This window comes from Rhinolophus ferrumequinum, chromosome 17, assembly GCF_004115265.2.
Source record: "Rhinolophus ferrumequinum isolate MPI-CBG mRhiFer1 chromosome 17, mRhiFer1_v1.p, whole genome shotgun sequence".
NCBI lineage: Eukaryota > Metazoa > Chordata > Mammalia > Chiroptera > Rhinolophidae > Rhinolophus > Rhinolophus ferrumequinum.
Genome location: NC_046300.1, coordinates 7,526,433 through 7,542,719, shown reverse-complemented (window position 1 = coordinate 7,542,719; position 16,287 = coordinate 7,526,433). Strand labels below are relative to the sequence as shown.

Genomic DNA, 16,287 nt, shown 5'->3' with positions numbered 1-16,287 from the left:
AGAATTGTCTGTGTGACTTGACTGCAAGTCTTGTGTGTATCTCAGTGTGTGTGGCTGTATGTATGCGAGTGACTGTGGATATAAATGCATGTGTCAGTATGTCCCAGCAAACGTCACATGTCAGAGCCTGGGATATATGTCTCACCATGTCTCAACACAAGTCCACGTGTGGCCGTGTGTCTGTGCGGCCGTGTCTTAGCATGTATCTGAGTCTGGGCGGTGGTGTTTGTGCGTCAGCATGTCTCCACGTGTCCCTGATGCGGCTTTACCCGTGTCTGCACCTGTCAGTCTGTGTGTATAGCTCTGCACCTGTGCCACGGGGTGGGTTATTTTAGCACGTGTCGGCCCATCTGGGCACAAGCCAGCATGTCCACCTAACTCACTGTGTCTGTGAGGCTGCTTGTGTGCGCGCGTAGACGAGTGTTTCAGGATGTGTCTGTGTGTCTGCACAAGGTCACGGGTGTTGGGCTGTCTCGGCAAGTGTCTGCATGTGAGCCCCATGTGTACAATGCATGTGGGCTGTGTCCATGTGCTGGCATCTGTCGGCCGGTTTGCTGTGTCTGCTCTGGACACTCACGTTTTTCCCATTCAGGCCTGGCTTGCCATCCTCGCCTGGCTTTCCCTGTGGAAACAGATCATTGGTCAGGAGTCAGGATTGGAGTGAGGGCAGTAAGGAGGCAAAAGGGAACCATGAAAGCTAGGACTTACCAGTGCTCCAGTGGGGCCGGGGGGGCCAGGAGGTCCCTGTTCTCCTCGGAGGCCTGGAAGCCCCTGGAAAAAGTCTTTGCTAGGATTGAGGGGAACACTGAGATACACCCTGGGCATACCCATGGACTTGGAGGACCCCACTAAGAGTAGAGACCCCCAGAATTGGGAGGTGCCATTGAGATCCCCTGAGGCAGAGACCCCAAGGGTTAGGGGGCCCCTGCTGAGATTCTTGAGGGAAGAGCCCCCAGGACTTGGGGGGAGGACTACTAACACCCCCAGGGCAGAGAAAGTCAAAAAGTGGGACCCTGCTAAAACCTGCCTGCCAGGGACTGGGACCCCTCCCAAGGACAGGCCTGGACCAGCTCCCTTACTCCCACTGATGCTGTGACTCTGATGAACTGACGGCAATTTTCGCTGAACCCCTGAGCTGCCCTGCACCCTAACCTCTCCCCTTACTTACATCTCTCCCTGGGTCCCCAGCTTTGCCTGTAGCACCCTGAGGAGAGACCCAAAGTCAGGGAGTCAACAGTGGTCATGGGGTCAGGGGTCCTGCCTGCTGACAGGACCACTAGTTCCTGTGAACACAAGGCCTACAAGGCAGTAACCCCCCACCCAGGCAGGTCTCTAGAAGACACACATAACCCATCTGGCCCAGAGCGCCTCAAGACCAAGAAGAGCCAGGTGAGGCTGGAGTCAAGCGAAGGGGTGAGGGGAGGGGCGTGACCAGGCAGTGACCAGCGTGACTCACATGAAGCCCAGGGGGGCCAGGGGTTCCTGGTTTCCCATCCAGCCCACTGCGGCCATCCAGGCCAGGGGGGCCCCTGTCACCCTGAGGAAAACAAAATGGTAAGCAGCCTCAAAGGATGAGATGGCCCACGGTCAGAAATCTCCACAACCTCTCACCTTTTCTCCTGCTGGGCCTCGGACACCTGGGTCCCCCTGGAAGAAAAAAGATCAGTGAGAGGTGAGGGCAAGATAGGGATGTAGGCTGGTGGAGCAAAGTACATCACTCACCTGTGGGCCTGGGGGCCCCCGAAGTCCATCAATGCCCTGAGGATGGGGAAGGAAGAAATCAGAGCAGGCTTTCCCAGGCCCACACCTCCCCATGGGACCAACCACACTCACCCTCTCCCCAGAGGCTCCAGGGGTGCCGGGATCACCCTTGGGTCCCCGAGGACCCTCCTGTCCACGGTCCCCAGGCTCTCCCTGTGGCAAAGACAAGCTTGTTGAGGAAAGAGCACTCGGGCCACAGGCACGCCCGAGGCAGAGCCTGCCATGCAGACAATGGGGTGCCTTCCTGTGCTCACAGCTTCGCTCCACCCACACACCCTGATACCTTCTCTCTGGCTCCAAGTCCCGTGTCCACCTGTGGGGGGAATGACCAGTGAAATGAATGGCTTCACAAGGGGGAGTGGGCTGGTGAGGGCAGACGGGGTCCTGAGGGGCTGTGGGATCAACGAAGAGACCAGCTGGCAATGGGGGGCAGGGGGAGCCAGCAGAAGGAATGAGGGGACACAGTGTGGAGCCAACTGGGGCAGGAGAGGGAGATGACAGAGGACCAGACCCAGATCAACCCTTACCTGACGTCCAGGGGGTCCTGGAGGTCCCTGGGAAAGGAAATAATTGTCAACAGGAGCCCTGAGGTTCCAGGGCACAGCTCAGGTTTGCCCTCCCAGATTCTCTGCAGCACCCCAATGCCAACCCCCAGGAGGCAGGTCAGGCCTGGAGGCGGCCATCAGTGCTCCCCACCTTGACCTCGGCTCCCTAGTATATGGGTGCTGACCACTGGAAATCTCCATCCCTCCTGAGCCCAGAACACCAGCACTACTCACCGGGTCCCCACGGTCACCCTTGGGTCCAGCTGGTCCAGGGCTGCCCTGCAGGAAGTCAGAGGGTCAGGGACAGAATTTAGGCAGCAGTTTTGGGACCCTTTGGACGTACCCTAAGGACTCATGGGGATCCTGGTAACCTTTGGGGGTTGAGAGGAAGGGGTCACAGGAAATGAGGATTGCGAGGGTGTGGGGTGGGGTGGCAGGATCGGGGGCTGGGAGTTGGAGGGTTGGGGGTTGAAGATGAGGTTAAGGTCGGGGTCAGAGGTTAGTACTCACGTTCCGTCCATCCTCTCCAGGTTCTCCCTGGTCTCCCTTCTCACCCACAGGTCCCCGAGCTCCAGGTGTCCCCTGGGAAGAACAGCTGGTCTGAGACAAACCCTCCCAGCATTCTGCAGCCTTCCCCATGACCCCTCATATTGTCCCAGCTTCCCTGCTACCCCAAAAGTCATGCCAGCGTTTCCCATCACCACACGCCTCCCTGCGAGTCCCCGTCACCTCCCTCCAGACTCTCCCATCACCCTTTCTCCCTCAGAGTGTCCCATCACCTTCATGCCCACCTCCTAGAGGTTCTCCCATCACCCCCTTACTTCTCCCTGCCAAGCCTCACCCGAATGCCACGCTCGCCAGTTTTTCCAGGCAAACCTGGGTCACCCTGGTGATGGAGAGAAAGCCACACTGAGCAGGTGAGTTAGGCTCAGACTAACTCAGGGAGTGGGGACAGAGAAGGGCCTGGGCACCAGCTGGGCAGGATGCAGGGGGTTGGACTGAATGACCTGGTGGAGCTCCCTGCCCAGGGATCACAGTTCAAGGGTAAAGAATCAGAAAGCACATTGGAAAGGAATCTCACCGGGGGGCCTTCGTCACCTTTCTCTCCAGCTTCACCCTGTGAGACATGAAAGTCAGCCCTGGTCCCAAGACCCCCAGTGATGCCGGCAACACCCTACTCCTCATCCCCAAGAACTCCCCCAATCTGGCCTTCTTACATCTCGTCCTCGGGGGCCGATAGGTCCTGCGGGGCCGGGCCGCCCAGGGTCTCCCTTCTCTCCAGGAGGCCCTGAGTCACCCTGTGGAGGACGCAAGATATAGTGGCCAGCCCTTGAGGAAAAGTGAGCCCAGAAACCTTGACATTACTGTACCTGTACCCAAAGTCACAGGTACTCACTGGGGGTCCTGCTCTGCCAGTGAGGCCAATGGGGCCCTGCAGGACATGGGGAGGAGAGACAAGACTTAGTTGGGGCTCCCAGGCAGCACCTCATCTTCTTCCGTCACACTCCCTATCCCCATATTTATTCACCCGGTTTCCAGGGTCTCCCTTTGGGCCAGGATCTCCAGGAAGAACCAAGCCAGGTGGGCCCTGCGGATGGAAGGATCGAAAGTCAAGGGGACAAGACCTTTACCTGTTCTGCACCCCCAAACACTTTCCCTGTACTCACTGGCTCCCCTTTGACTCCGGTAGCTCCTTTGGGTCCAGTGGGCCCCACCTCTCCCTGGAGGTGAAAAAACCATCAGCAGCAGCCCCAGGTTCCATGAGCCTCACCACACAGCAATCATGCCACAACCCTCAGACCTCCAGGGGCCTCTAGGCAGACCTTATGACCTTGACCTCAACTGTGAAAGCCTCCCTTCATTCTCTCCAGATTTACCTTCTCTCCTTTGACTCCAGCACCAGTAGGTCCCTGAAAACAAACAGGGCAGACACAGCTTGGCCCGGCCTGGGGAATCACAGTACTACAGCCTTGATTGGGGATGGGGTTATACAGAACCGGACGTTAGAGTTCGATCTCTGCACAGAGCTCAGAGTCACCGCTGGGAGCTAGGCAGGGGTTACACGGAGTTCATGACCTGTACGTGGGTCACGGGGTCAAAGATCATACCAGGGACCAAGAGGCATGTTATAGCATAAGGAGAGTCACAGAGCTCGGAGCCCACCCAGGGTCCCAAGGTTATGGAGACACTGGCTTCCAGGTGGGTCACTACTGCTTGAGGGGCTGTGCTGTGCTCAGAGCCCCATTCCCCCTCACTCACCACAGCAGGATCCCCAGGGCGGCCAGGCTCCCCCTGTGGAGAAAGGATAGAGGCAGGGATGGGTCAGAGACCCATCTAGGAACCCAAGGTCCCAGTGTCTCACCTGCCACAATCCCTGCTATAGGGGTGACACTGTACCCCAGCCCAGGACCCACCTTCTCTCCTCGGCGGCCAGTGGGTCCTGGTGGCCCCTGCACATGGAGAAAGCGTGAGCCCAGGGGAGGAGGAACACGTGAAAGCCTCACTCCTGGTCCCACCACAGCCACAAACTCACTTCAGGACCCTCGACTCCAGGATGCCCAGCAACTCCCGGCAGCCCCTGGGGACAAGGAGCAGAAATGCTGATCCAGGCAGTGGGGGCAGGGCAATTGTGGCAAACAAGGGCTAGAGGTTGGGAGTGGGACTGGACAGGGGTCACGGAAGATCAGGGTTTAGGTCGGCAGGGGTCAAACTTAGCAGGCAGGTTCAAAAAGCCCAGGTCCGTGGAAGTCAAGGTCGGTTCCGCAGGGTGAGAAAGCTAAAAGTAGTTCCTTGGGGTTGAAGATTAAAACCTGCATCAGCAGGAATTAGGAGTCATGTGAGGAGAGATCAAGGGGCAGGGGCAGTGGAGGTCAAGGGCAAGAAGTCAGAACTAGGAGGGCCCAGAGCGCAGGTCAGTGGCACTGGCATTGGGGTCAGTGGGCTCACCTGGGGTCCTCCTGGGCCAGGGGATCCGCGTTCACCCTGATGGAATAGAGCGGGTCAGAGCTGAGTCTGGTTCCAGACCCCTCAGGGCCCTGAGAGCCCCCAGGCTGCACTTACCTTCTCTCCCGTCTCACCTACAGCCCCTTGCAATCCTCGGTCACCCTGAGGGGAGAGAGACAGAAGCGGGGGGCCTTCACTGTTGAACCCCAGACTAGGTGTTTCATCCCTCCTCTGAAACCAGAACCTCTGACTGAAGAGAAGCCTTATCTCCTGATCCTCCCACCTCCCCTAATCCTATAGAGGTCCCAGTGTGTCATCCTCGTACCAGACCTCTCCTAAAATGGCACTTACTTTGGGGCCAACGTCTCCAGGAGGTCCCCGTAGGCCCTGGAAGGGGTTCAGAGATTTGGGGGTGAGCATAAGGATGGAGTAAAAGGTTGATGGCTGCGGGTTGGGGCTGGAGCTATGCCCACCACACTCAGAAGCCCTGGTCCTATACTCACCCGCTCACCCGGGGGCCCAGGTTGTCCTGGGAGGCCTGGGGCTCCATCCTCACAGTCACCCTGAAGGAGAAACAGATGAAGAAGGCTCTGCACCTCAGCACCCAGAGCCCCGTGCCCCAGAACTGGGACACCAAGAGACAAGGTCTCTTACCTTTTCTCCTTTCTTTCCAGAGGGGCCAATTGGGCCTGGGAGTCCGGGGCTTCCAGGAAGACCCTAGGAGGAGGTGAGTAAAAATGTGAGCCCCCTACTGGCCCAGCACCCATCCATTGCCTCGGCAGAGCCCCTAGCCCCTCTATTTACACCACTGAGCATGGTCCCCAGGCCTCACCGGCAGCCCGGGATCCCCTGGAGCACTGCCGTCCATATCTGGTCCAGGGGGACCCTGGGAGAGAATAGCAGGTCAGGGGACAGCGGGGAGAATCAGACTCCAAGCCACCCCCTGCCTAACTTGCCCCTCACTTACCCGCTCCCCACGATCGCCTTTGTCACCCTGGAAGACAGATCATGACCTCATGACCCTGGACCACACCTCCACTCCCCAAGATACAGGAGGAATGAGGGTCATGGGGTCCATTAGATCACAAAGGTCATGGAGGAACTGAGAAGTCATGGGGGCTCAAGGGTTCACAGGGGCTCAGAGCAACCAGTAGGGTTCAAATGGAGTCACCAGGTCACTGGATCACATGAAGGTCATGAGACCATATGGGGTCATGTTGTCACCTTCACAGCTGTTCCAGGAAGTCCTGGGGGACCACGGGGTCCTGGGTCTCCCAATGGGCCATGAGATCCAGGAGGGCCCTGATCGAAGAGACAAAGTGTAAAAAACAACCCCACAGACCCCTCCTTTCGCCACGCTTCCTATTGGTACCCCTACCACACATCACTTGCCCCCACATACCCTAGAACTTACCGGAGGTCCAGGGTCCCCTTTCGGCCCAGGAAGCCCTGGGCCATCACCCCCAGTGACTCGTCCAGGCTCTCCCTACAAGGGCAGAGAACAGTGGGCAGGGTTCAGGGTATGGAAGCTTTGAGGTGGGAGAAGCCCCGAGAGGTGCCCGCTACTCCTTATCACACCTCAGGCCCTGCACAGAGTCTGGCCTGGGGCAAGCCTGCTCCTCCCTGGGACATCCTGACTCCCTCCCTTCCCCCTTCACCTACCGGCTCCCCCTTCGGGCCTCGAGGCCCTCGCTCTCCCTGAGGACAAAACAGAGCAAAGGATGATGCTTGGTCTCAGGTGCATCACAGGGTGGGCCCCTACGGGCCAAAACTGCCCCACCACCCCAGGTCTTCACTCTGCAGAAAGAACTCTAGGAAGATGCTGGGAGAGCAAAGAAGGAACAGCAAACTTACCGGTTCACCAGGAGAGCCAGGCCACCCTGGGGAGCCCTGTAAATGGAGGCCAGAGTCAGGACAGTCAGACCGCCCCACCCACTGAAGCAAAGTGTTCCACCACGTGACCTACAAGGGCAAGCCTCACTCACCTTTGGGCCAGGCGTTCCAGGCGTCCCAGGGAGGCCGGGGCTGCCTGGAGCTCCACCTGCCCCAGGGTAACCCTAAGGAGGCAAAGAGGTCAGGGTAGGAAGGGACCCTTCCTCAGTGTCCCTGACTTGCTGGAGGAGCCCAGACTATTCTTCATCTGGAGTCCTCACCCCATAGGCCCCCAAGTGTTGTTGGGGGTAGAGCAGCGGAACAGAGACATGGCCTCTTTGAGCTGGATGGAGCCTGAACCAGCACCAGGCCAGTGATGAGACAGGGGGCCTCTCCACCTCAAGGACTTAGAACTCCCACCCAGGCTCTCCAGGGAATCTCAAAATCCCACTGGCCTTCCTACTTCAGACCTTTCCCCAGGCTATGGTGGGCTTCATAGTATCCAGCTCGGCTTCTAGAAATACCCTGTGGTTCTAACTCTGCTCTTTCCTTCTCTTCTAAAACCCCTGAGGAAACATCGAGGAGTGCCTTAGGGGAACCACAGTGGTCTCCACACTCACCCTCTCGCCCTTTGCAATGGAACTTCCTGGGGGCCCCTGGGGGCCAGGAGCACCGATCCTGCCCTGAGCAGAGAGAACAGGTAAGGAGGCTGTATATGCCAGTTAGGGCAGAGAAGACAGGTGTGGGGAGGCACTCACCGGGAGGCCGGGGGTGCCAGGAGGCCCAGCTTGTCCTTTCAGGCCCTAGGAAGGGTGGTCAGTGAGCCCTGTGCTGCCAGCCTTCCCCCTGCCCCCTGACCCCCAACCCATTCTCTACCCTCCACCAGGGCCACTCACCATCTCTCCAGGTTCCCCCTTCTGGCCCTGGGGAAAGATTTTGGACACGGGTCAGAGTGGCTAACCATAGGTGTGGCCTTTGCCCACCCCTTAACCCTGGACACTTACCTTTGGACAATGCACCGAGCAAGGCTCTGTCTGTGGCTGTGGACACAAGGTCTGCTTGAGGCCAGGCAGTTCTACCAAGAGCCCCCAGACCCCCTCCTCTCCACGCCCTAGTACCCCAGAAGCCCCTTCCAAACCGGAATGGCCAAAGCTACCTGACACAGGATTGTTGCCAAACTATTGACTGCCTGATCCAAGCTTGGACCATCATCCACGGCAAAAAAGGTCTGGACAGGGAGCATGCCTGGCACCACACGCCGCAGCTGTTCTGGGTCAGCTCCCACCAGGCCCAGGATCATCACTTTCAGCCCTAAGGAGGGGTCCAGCAGCTTGCATGACAACCCTGCTGGGGCCAGCCCTGTGCCAGCTTCCACGTCCACCAGCCCTACTCCTCACCAGCAGCCTGGACCTCGCGGATAGGGTTGAAGATGTCACCTCTCAAGGGCTCGTTTACTAGCAGAACCATCACCCCTGGCACTTGCCGGCGGCGTCCAGGAGCATCTGGTGCCAACAGGTATTTGTGAGCTGCACTCACGGCTGTGCCTGGTAAGAAAGTCATGTCAGAACCCAGAGGCACTGAGCTCCCAATGGAAAAGCCCCAAGAGTCCGTGTCCACTGCAGTCCTTACCCAGATTGTTCCCATTTGGGTCCACGTAGGGGATATCGCGGATCTTCTGCAGGATGGCGCCAGGGTCATGGGAGCTGTTCAGCGGGAATAGCGGAGAGGGCCGGTGATTGTAGGACAGGAGGCCAACCTGGGGGGGACACAGAACTGGGGTGGGGGAAGTGGAGACACAGAGCCTGGGTACATGATGAAACCCGAACTATTAGGGGTAGCAGTGATGGAAGGATGGGGAGCCAAGCAGCAGGTTCGATCTGGAGCCTGGGGAAGGACTGGCAGAAAGCCTGGAACCAATGGTAGGGTACGGAGATTGTAGCTACTGTGGAGTCCAGGGTGGAGAAGGGCAGGGACAAGTAGGGGTATGGCTGCCTCTAGGGCCAAACCTGGACTGCATGTGGCCCAAGGGGCCCAAGTGCAGACACCAGACGCCCCAGAGCTCGCTTTACAGCCTCTGAACGATCAGCATTGTCCCGAGTGGTGTGCAGCAGGAACACCACGTCCATCAGGCCATGGGGACACACTGCAGGAAGGAGGCTGAGTTACTAAAATGGTCAGCCCATCTAACTACAGCCTTAGTCCCCTCCCACTGTGCCCACCATACTTGGGCTCTGTGTGACAGTGGCCTTAGGACCCTGTACACCCTCCCGGATGGGTGTCAGGGTGAAGATGTAGTCGATGCCAGGCTCCAGCCCTGTCACCTGCTGGGAGCTCGAGATTCCTGGAAGTGTCTGTGAGGTCCCAGGCATTTCTGCAGAGGACAGAACTCAGTGAAACAGGAGGCCCTCCATGGAGTCCCACCGCCAGCCCACCCCGACCCTGGCCTCCCCTTCACCTTGGCCAGGGCGTCTTAGTGGCCGCCAGGATAGGATGTAGCTTGATACACCAGACACTGGGGTCCAGGCCAGAGTCACTGAGTCAACTGAGGTGTCTACCACACGTAGTTCAGTGCTTGGGACACGAGGTGACTCTGAAGGCGGGATTAAAGACCAGGGATTAGAATCTGTCCTGAGAATCCAGAGGGGAGAGATCTAAGGAGATCCTAGGGCAGGTTCATTTTAGTGAAGGAAGTGTCATGGTAAGTCATACGGAGGTCACCCCAGAGTCAGAAGTGATAGAGTGGCTACAGGAGGAGTGCAGGAAATCAGGGAGGTCACCAGTGGGGGGAAGAGCACACCAGGGAAGGGGGCCCTCTGGGCTCACCAGTGTATGCAGTCACTTCGGTGGGGGGCCCTTCTCCGGCCGGCCACAAGACACTCAGCCATATGCGGTATGGGGTCGCTGGCTCCAGCCCGTCCAGTTCATAGCTGCTGAGCTCTGGCCCCAGAACCCGGGACTGTTCCTGGCCACCTGGGGCAAATGTGAGGCTTGGGGCTGGAGGCACGTGGGAGGATGCTACAGCCCGGCATTAATGGCCACGCCCACCTCACTGACCCTCACCTACCTTTCTGACGATGACCCCGCCAGCCTCACTGACTGACCCTTGATAACCAGTTCCACCCTCCTGCTTGACAGTCCCTATCCTCGCTGACCCTACCATTTTACTGACTTTGCCCAAATGACCCTCACTGATCTCACCCACCTAGTTGACTAATCTCCGGAAGGTCGCAGACCCAACTGACAGACCCTGCCCACTTTCACTGACCTCGCCCACTTGGCGACCCCGCCCACGGCCCTATCCCCAGTGGTCCCTAACCCCCGACCGGGGACACTTCTCACCCTCAGGTCGCCAACGCAGACGGTAGCCGTGCGCCCCGGACACCGGTTGCCAGCGCAACCTCAGCGAGTGCTCCCCTCGCTGCACTACACGAAGGGTCTCCAGGGCCGGCGGAACTTCAGGCGCTTGAGCGAAAGCACAGAAATTAGGGAGGCTCCGCTCCCTCGTCCCTGCGCCAATCCCTGACCAACCCGGGAACACGCGCCGCCTCTGCCTATCCCAGGTTGTAGGCCCTCAGACCCCGCCCCCACAGGCTTACTACCAATCGCTGGTCCCTATTCCAAACCCCGCCTCCGAACCGTCCAGGCCACCAATCCAAGGCTCGCCCCAGCCCAAGCTCCGCCTACGTGTGGTGACGACAATGGAGACAGGTGCTCCCTCACGGTCCCCGACCAGTGCAGTCACTCGCACCGAGTAGCTGACTCCGCCTTCCAGGCCCCGTATTTCTGCGGAGTCCGTGTTTCCGGGGAGCATCTGTTGTCTCGTGGGGCCACCTGGCCAGGCGAACATGGGGCAACGGTTAGGGGTGGGGGTGGCTGACCAGAGGGGACAGTCCTGAGCAGGGAGGACAAAGGCGGGGTTAAGGAAGCATACCTTCACTCTGGCCCCAGGCCAGTCTGTAGGCTGTGGCTCCAGGGACCCCCACCCAGGTGATCCGCAGAACATCACTGGAAGCGTTCAGGATCTGCAGCTTTGACACACTGCCCACCGGCACAGGGTCTGGGGGCAGAGGCAGGGTAAGGCGTCAGGGACCACCAGATGGCTGGCAGAAAACAGAATGGTAGTGCAGGCCTGGGCAACACAGGGAGATCTGAAGTTCAGCACGAGGTTAGCGTGGACAGATCAGTGTAGGAAAGCCATGAGAGGGAGGCGGTGAGGCCAGTGCCTAGGAGCAGGCAGTGTGGTCACTGTGTGTGGACACTTAGTCAATGTGGGGTCAGTGTGGGAAGAGAAGTTACTGAGTAGTGATGGAGTGGGCAGCTGGAGCAGTCAGGAATACACAGCAGGGTGCAGTAGCCAGTGAGATGTGGGTAGCAGCTGGCCAGGGGCCACTCACCGGTCTTCACAACCAGAGAAGCAGGGGTCCCCTCCACACCAGCCACGTGGGCCCACACGTGCACCAGGTACTCAGTACCTGGCTCCAGCCCATCCAGTTCAGCCATCGTGGCTTCCCCAGAAACCAACTGCGATCTCTCTGGGCCTGGAAGTGAGGATGGAGGCAGCTCCAGGGCTAGTCAGACTTTGCCCTCCAGTGCCCCACCTGGACCCCTTAGAAACTCCCAGCCACCATTCCACCCAGACCCCCCATGACCCTCCAAAACCTCTGGTCACCTCCAAAACCTATGGCCCTTACCATGGCCTGAGCGCCAGGAGACCTTGTATCCCGTGGCACCAGGAAACCTGTTCCAGGCAATGGTGACAGCTGAGCTGCTAGTTTGAGTCATATGGACGTTCCTCACTGGGCCCAGTGGGTCTGCAGGGAGAAGCAATGGGGAGTCTGATGGGGGAGGCAGAAGGTCTGGCGGGGGTGGTATTGGGGGCCATCGAATAGGGGAAGACTGTGAAAGCCTAATAGGAGGCAGGTATCTGATAGGGGAGGTAGTGAATGGGTCGGGGGGGTGGTGGTTCTGATAGAGGGGATAGTAGGAATCTCAGGTGATAGGGGATGGGAACCTGAGAGCAAGGGAGTCTGACAGAGAAGGGAATAGGGTTCCTATGGAGGTAACAGGAGGCAGTGAGGGGGTCTGACAAAGGAGAAGGTGTAAGTCTAAAAGGAAAGTCGGGTCCAGCAGAAAAGGCAGTGGGGGCCTGAGAGATAAGAGGGTGGAAATTCTAAAGCAAAGATAGTGGGGTCACAGGTGAGAGGCAGAAGAATCTGAGCCGAGCAGGGGCTTAGGAGGAGGCAAGGGAGACTGCAGGGAGAAGCAGGGCTCCGAGGGAGGGGGCCGTGGGAATCTGAAGGGGGAGACTGGCGTTCTGAGGAGACGCAAGGGTCTGAGACGGGAGGCCTGGGGGTCTGAAAGGGCACTGGAGGTAGAGAGCCAAGGGGCAGGGGCAGGCCCTGACCAGTCTGAGCCACGACGACCGCAGGGGGGCCCTCCTCTCTCCCTCGCAGTGCTGACACAGACACCTGGTAGGAGGTCCCAGGCCGCAGCCCCATGATATCTGTGGCAGTAGATTCCCGGGGCAGTGTCTGGCTGGATTCTGGACCTAGGGTCAGAGGGAAGTGTTGGTATGGCTCCTGCCTGCCCCTCTATCATTCCACTCAGCAACCTTCCCACACACCCTATACTGACCACTGTCTGTCCTCCAGCTAATTCGAAATCCACTGGCTCCAGGAACAGGTCCCCAGGCCACCCTTACTCGCGTTGCATCTGATGCCACAACCCGCAGCCCTGGGATGGCAAGTGAGGTTTCCGGCTCTGGGGGTTAAAAACAAGAGGTCAGGCGTCAAGACTAGGACTGAGTGAGGGAGGCAGTTGTCCCCCACAAGCCTCCTGCAGTGCTCACCCCTGCGGACAGTGAGGATGCTGACACCACCCTCGCGGGCGCCAACTCGAGCAGACACCCGCACAGTGTAGCTCAGCCCAGCGCGGACGTCATCCAAGTCAAAGGCTGTCTGACTTCCAGGAAGCACCAGGGTCCGCTCAACCCCTAAGGGAGAAGGCAGAGGTAAGTGGGCAGAGGTCAGTGAGACATCGGGATGTGGGACACAGACGGTCAGTGATGGACAGAGACACAGAATGAAAAGGACCAGTGAGGGATGGGCCACGGGATGAAAAGGATGGGAGATGAGGTCATCGGAAAAAAGAAGTCAGTGGGGACAGTGACACAGGTTTACAGGTTTACAGTGATGAATGGGGACACAGGGTCGTGGGGGTCAGTGGACAGGGACATGGGATATAGGATGACAGAAATCAGTGGGCAGCTTTATGAGTTGACAGGTTATTGACAGCGACGTGACAGGGTCAGTATTGGATGGAGACATGGGATGAGCGGTCACAGGAGACAGTGGTCACAGCTCGTGTAATAGGAGGGCAGGGACTGAGCTTGTCGTGGAGAAGGTGAAAGCCATGGACGGGGATATGGGGCAGGGAGTGGAGACAGGTCTGGGTGGGGCAGAGCGGCGGGCAGCAGATCCTGTGACTGGTCTGGACTCTGCCGTCTTGAGAGGTGAATAGACCCGGAGACAGGAAGAGGCTGTGGAGACGCAGGAGTGGAAGGCGATGCGGGGAGGGTACAATCTGACCCCGAGGGCTGAAACTTTAATGTGTGTGTCAGGAGGTGCTGGCTGTGTCCACCTCACCCTGGATGCTGCGTACAGTGATGCGGTACTCGGTGGCACCGGGAACTGGGCTCCAGGACACTCGCACCCGTTGCCCAGGCAGCTCGGTTGCCTGTAGGTCTGTCACCGGGCCCACGGGCTGCTCTGGCCCTAGTGGAGAGCACAGCATGAGAGGTAGCCTGGGTTCCCTGTAGCTTCCCCTCTCACCTGGCCAGGACCACCAAATCCTCACCAGTGGGGACCACAGTTGCAGGTGTGGCCACCTCCCGGCCCTCCAGCAGAGTGTAGAGCGTGAGGCGATACTCAGTGCCTGGCTGCAGCCCATCCAACTGGTAGCGGGTCACATCAGAGGGCAGTACCACCTTCTGTGGTACCTCTAAGACTGCAAGATGACAGTGTGAGGCAGCTGAAGCCACACCCCCGACCCTGCCTGCCCACCGTCCCCCCTGCACTGACCACTCTCACGCCGCCACTCCAGCCGGTAGCCACGGGCCTCAGGCACCATATTCCAGGAAAGAAGGATGGATGTTGGTCCCAGGATGACCGGACGCAGTGTCTGCTCAATGGAAGTTTCTGCCCCGGGTACATGGGATGTCAGTGGCCTCCGTGGCCTGTCTGCCTGCCCACCCAGCCTAAAGGAAGCACCGGGACTTCTCACCAGTACGGGCAGTCAGGGAGGTGGCAGACCCCACGCTACGGCCAAGCAGGGCACTCACGGTCACCTCATAGTCTGTGCCAGGCTCCAGGTCACGCAGCAACACTGAACCCTGTCCAGGGCCCAGCTCCTGCTGCTGTGTGGCCCCACCTGTTTGGGGGTGGGGCACAGAGTATTCAGTGGGTCTTGCAGACTCAGGACTCTACAATCCTGTCTGAGGTGCAGGGACTCCCTTCAACCCACATCTCTCACTCACCAATGAGCACCCGCCATGTCACACGGTAGCCAGTTGCACCTGGCACATTCCGCCAGGCCAGCAGGAGGCTGTGGGCTGTCGTGTTCTGGATGGTCAGCTCCGGCCCCTCTAGGGCAGCTGGGGGAAAGTCCCACCAGGGATCAGTGGAGTCAGGAGGGGGGAGGGGTTACTGGGGTGGGTGGTTAGGTGGGTGGGGTCAGAGGTTAGCAGAATTGCTCACTGGTCCGAGCTGTCCCGCTCACGGCCTCCCCGATGCTGTTGGCGTAGAGGGCAACGACAGTTACTTGGTACTCGGTCAGTGGCCGGAGACCCTGCAGCCGCGTGCTGGTCTCACCAGCTGGGACGCTCACCTGCCCAGGGTCAGAGGTCACTTCATTGTACCCAGCCAAGCCCCCAGCCCTCCACCTATGGCTCCTGACATCGTTACCTCCCGCCGTTCACTCGGCACTGGCTGTCCCAGCCCTGTCAGGGGAGTGTACTGGACCTTGTAACCAGTCACAGGACCGCTGGCTGCTGTCCAGTGTACTTTCAAGGATTGACTGCCTGGCTCAGACAGCACCAGGTCTCGTGGACCAGAGGTCGAGTCATCAGCTGAGAAAGGGAATCAGGCAGGAGGATCAGGGGTCAGCACTTAAGATATGGCATTGGAGTCAAAGGTCAGGAGCACAGAGGGTAGGGGAGCACCTCTCGGGCAGGATCAGAGGACAGCACCCCAAGTTTGGTGTCAGGAGCACACGGGATGGGGTTGGGGTCAGAGGTCCTGGTCAGGGCACACAGGATGGGCAGGAACTCACGGGGCAGGGTCACGGGCACACCACCAGCAGTTGTGCATACTCTCCTGGAAACGAGGGGCAGCAGCGTCCTCAAGATGCTGAAGTCGTTGACGAAGAAGAAGAAATCGCTGGTGGGCTGTGAGGCAACTCTCTTCAGCTCCTGGGGGTCAGCATTCTTGATCCCTGAGGTGACATCCAATCAGGGCTCAGCTGCCCACATGTCCTCTGACTGGTCCCGGCCCCAGCCAACCCGTCACCCCACCTGAGTACTCACCCACAGCAAACAGCTTGACCCCCTGCCCCTTCAGCTTCTGGGCAGCTGTGTCCACCAGGTCCTGGGACTTCCCATCTGTGATGAGGATGCAGACCTGGGCAGGCGCAGGCGTCAAGTTAGGGCTGCCTCAGACACTTAACCTGGGGTCACCTTGGGAGGCATGGTAGGGTGGGAGATCACCTTGGGGACACCAGGTCGGGCCAGCTGGGGCAGGAAGACATGGTCAGCCACATGGAGAATCGCAGCCCCTGTGCGCGTGTTGCCCCCCTTGTAGCTGAGTTCACGGATGGCACGGATCACATCACCCCCTGAGCCAAGTGTATCCAGGCCAAACTCTGTCCTGTGGGAAGCAGGGATGTGGCAAGAGGCTAGGGGCCAGGCGCTTTGCTGGCCCTGGTCTCCAGGGAGGCCTCTGCGGTGAGGGTTGTGAGTATCAGGCCCCCCTGAAGGTCCTCTTGGTGCTGTGATTCCTGCTCTCCATCTCTGAAGCCCCCAAATTAACCAACTCCTCAAGTGCCCCTTTGTGTCCTGCCTGTGGCTGGGCCTGGGCAGGCCTGCAGCCCTTGGGGCTCCCAGCCTGGGGCA

The 16,287-nt window shown here is 59.1% G+C and overlaps 1 protein-coding gene across 1 annotated transcript in view; it reads right to left on the bottom strand.

Annotated features, from left to right (window-relative positions):
* Positions 1–16,287, bottom strand: part of COL7A1 (collagen type VII alpha 1 chain) — a 31,081-nt gene that overhangs the window by 13,426 nt on the left and 1,368 nt on the right. The window contains exons 4-65 of the mRNA XM_033133089.1: positions 15,883–16,042; positions 15,703–15,796; positions 15,450–15,611; positions 15,083–15,246; positions 14,876–15,005; positions 14,656–14,772; positions 14,403–14,549; positions 14,201–14,317; positions 13,977–14,126; positions 13,766–13,894; positions 12,970–13,113; positions 12,756–12,881; positions 12,526–12,669; positions 11,813–11,932; positions 11,516–11,659; positions 11,053–11,178; positions 10,806–10,952; positions 10,461–10,583; positions 9,945–10,091; positions 9,577–9,711; positions 9,346–9,492; positions 9,128–9,264; positions 8,751–8,877; positions 8,519–8,665; positions 8,278–8,432; positions 8,126–8,161; positions 8,018–8,044; positions 7,880–7,924; positions 7,742–7,804; positions 7,235–7,306; positions 7,104–7,139; positions 6,912–6,947; positions 6,664–6,735; positions 6,474–6,551; positions 6,217–6,243; positions 6,082–6,135; positions 5,904–5,966; positions 5,753–5,812; positions 5,601–5,636; positions 5,367–5,411; positions 5,253–5,288; positions 4,840–4,884; positions 4,721–4,756; positions 4,566–4,598; positions 4,184–4,216; positions 3,974–4,027; positions 3,835–3,894; positions 3,703–3,738; positions 3,524–3,604; positions 3,388–3,423; positions 3,148–3,192; positions 2,817–2,888; positions 2,541–2,585; positions 2,289–2,315; positions 2,045–2,074; positions 1,834–1,914; positions 1,723–1,758; positions 1,612–1,647; positions 1,457–1,537; positions 1,169–1,204; positions 709–771; positions 578–622 (exon numbers count right to left, since the gene is read on the bottom strand). Coding sequence (XP_032988980.1) covers positions 578–622; positions 709–771; positions 1,169–1,204; positions 1,457–1,537; positions 1,612–1,647; positions 1,723–1,758; positions 1,834–1,914; positions 2,045–2,074; positions 2,289–2,315; positions 2,541–2,585; positions 2,817–2,888; positions 3,148–3,192; positions 3,388–3,423; positions 3,524–3,604; positions 3,703–3,738; positions 3,835–3,894; positions 3,974–4,027; positions 4,184–4,216; positions 4,566–4,598; positions 4,721–4,756; positions 4,840–4,884; positions 5,253–5,288; positions 5,367–5,411; positions 5,601–5,636; positions 5,753–5,812; positions 5,904–5,966; positions 6,082–6,135; positions 6,217–6,243; positions 6,474–6,551; positions 6,664–6,735; positions 6,912–6,947; positions 7,104–7,139; positions 7,235–7,306; positions 7,742–7,804; positions 7,880–7,924; positions 8,018–8,044; positions 8,126–8,161; positions 8,278–8,432; positions 8,519–8,665; positions 8,751–8,877; positions 9,128–9,264; positions 9,346–9,492; positions 9,577–9,711; positions 9,945–10,091; positions 10,461–10,583; positions 10,806–10,952; positions 11,053–11,178; positions 11,516–11,659; positions 11,813–11,932; positions 12,526–12,669; positions 12,756–12,881; positions 12,970–13,113; positions 13,766–13,894; positions 13,977–14,126; positions 14,201–14,317; positions 14,403–14,549; positions 14,656–14,772; positions 14,876–15,005; positions 15,083–15,246; positions 15,450–15,611; positions 15,703–15,796; positions 15,883–16,042 — 5,236 coding nt within the window. The remainder of the gene's footprint in view (positions 1–577; positions 623–708; positions 772–1,168; positions 1,205–1,456; positions 1,538–1,611; positions 1,648–1,722; positions 1,759–1,833; positions 1,915–2,044; positions 2,075–2,288; positions 2,316–2,540; positions 2,586–2,816; positions 2,889–3,147; positions 3,193–3,387; positions 3,424–3,523; positions 3,605–3,702; positions 3,739–3,834; positions 3,895–3,973; positions 4,028–4,183; positions 4,217–4,565; positions 4,599–4,720; positions 4,757–4,839; positions 4,885–5,252; positions 5,289–5,366; positions 5,412–5,600; positions 5,637–5,752; positions 5,813–5,903; positions 5,967–6,081; positions 6,136–6,216; positions 6,244–6,473; positions 6,552–6,663; positions 6,736–6,911; positions 6,948–7,103; positions 7,140–7,234; positions 7,307–7,741; positions 7,805–7,879; positions 7,925–8,017; positions 8,045–8,125; positions 8,162–8,277; positions 8,433–8,518; positions 8,666–8,750; positions 8,878–9,127; positions 9,265–9,345; positions 9,493–9,576; positions 9,712–9,944; positions 10,092–10,460; positions 10,584–10,805; positions 10,953–11,052; positions 11,179–11,515; positions 11,660–11,812; positions 11,933–12,525; positions 12,670–12,755; positions 12,882–12,969; positions 13,114–13,765; positions 13,895–13,976; positions 14,127–14,200; positions 14,318–14,402; positions 14,550–14,655; positions 14,773–14,875; positions 15,006–15,082; positions 15,247–15,449; positions 15,612–15,702; positions 15,797–15,882; positions 16,043–16,287) is intronic.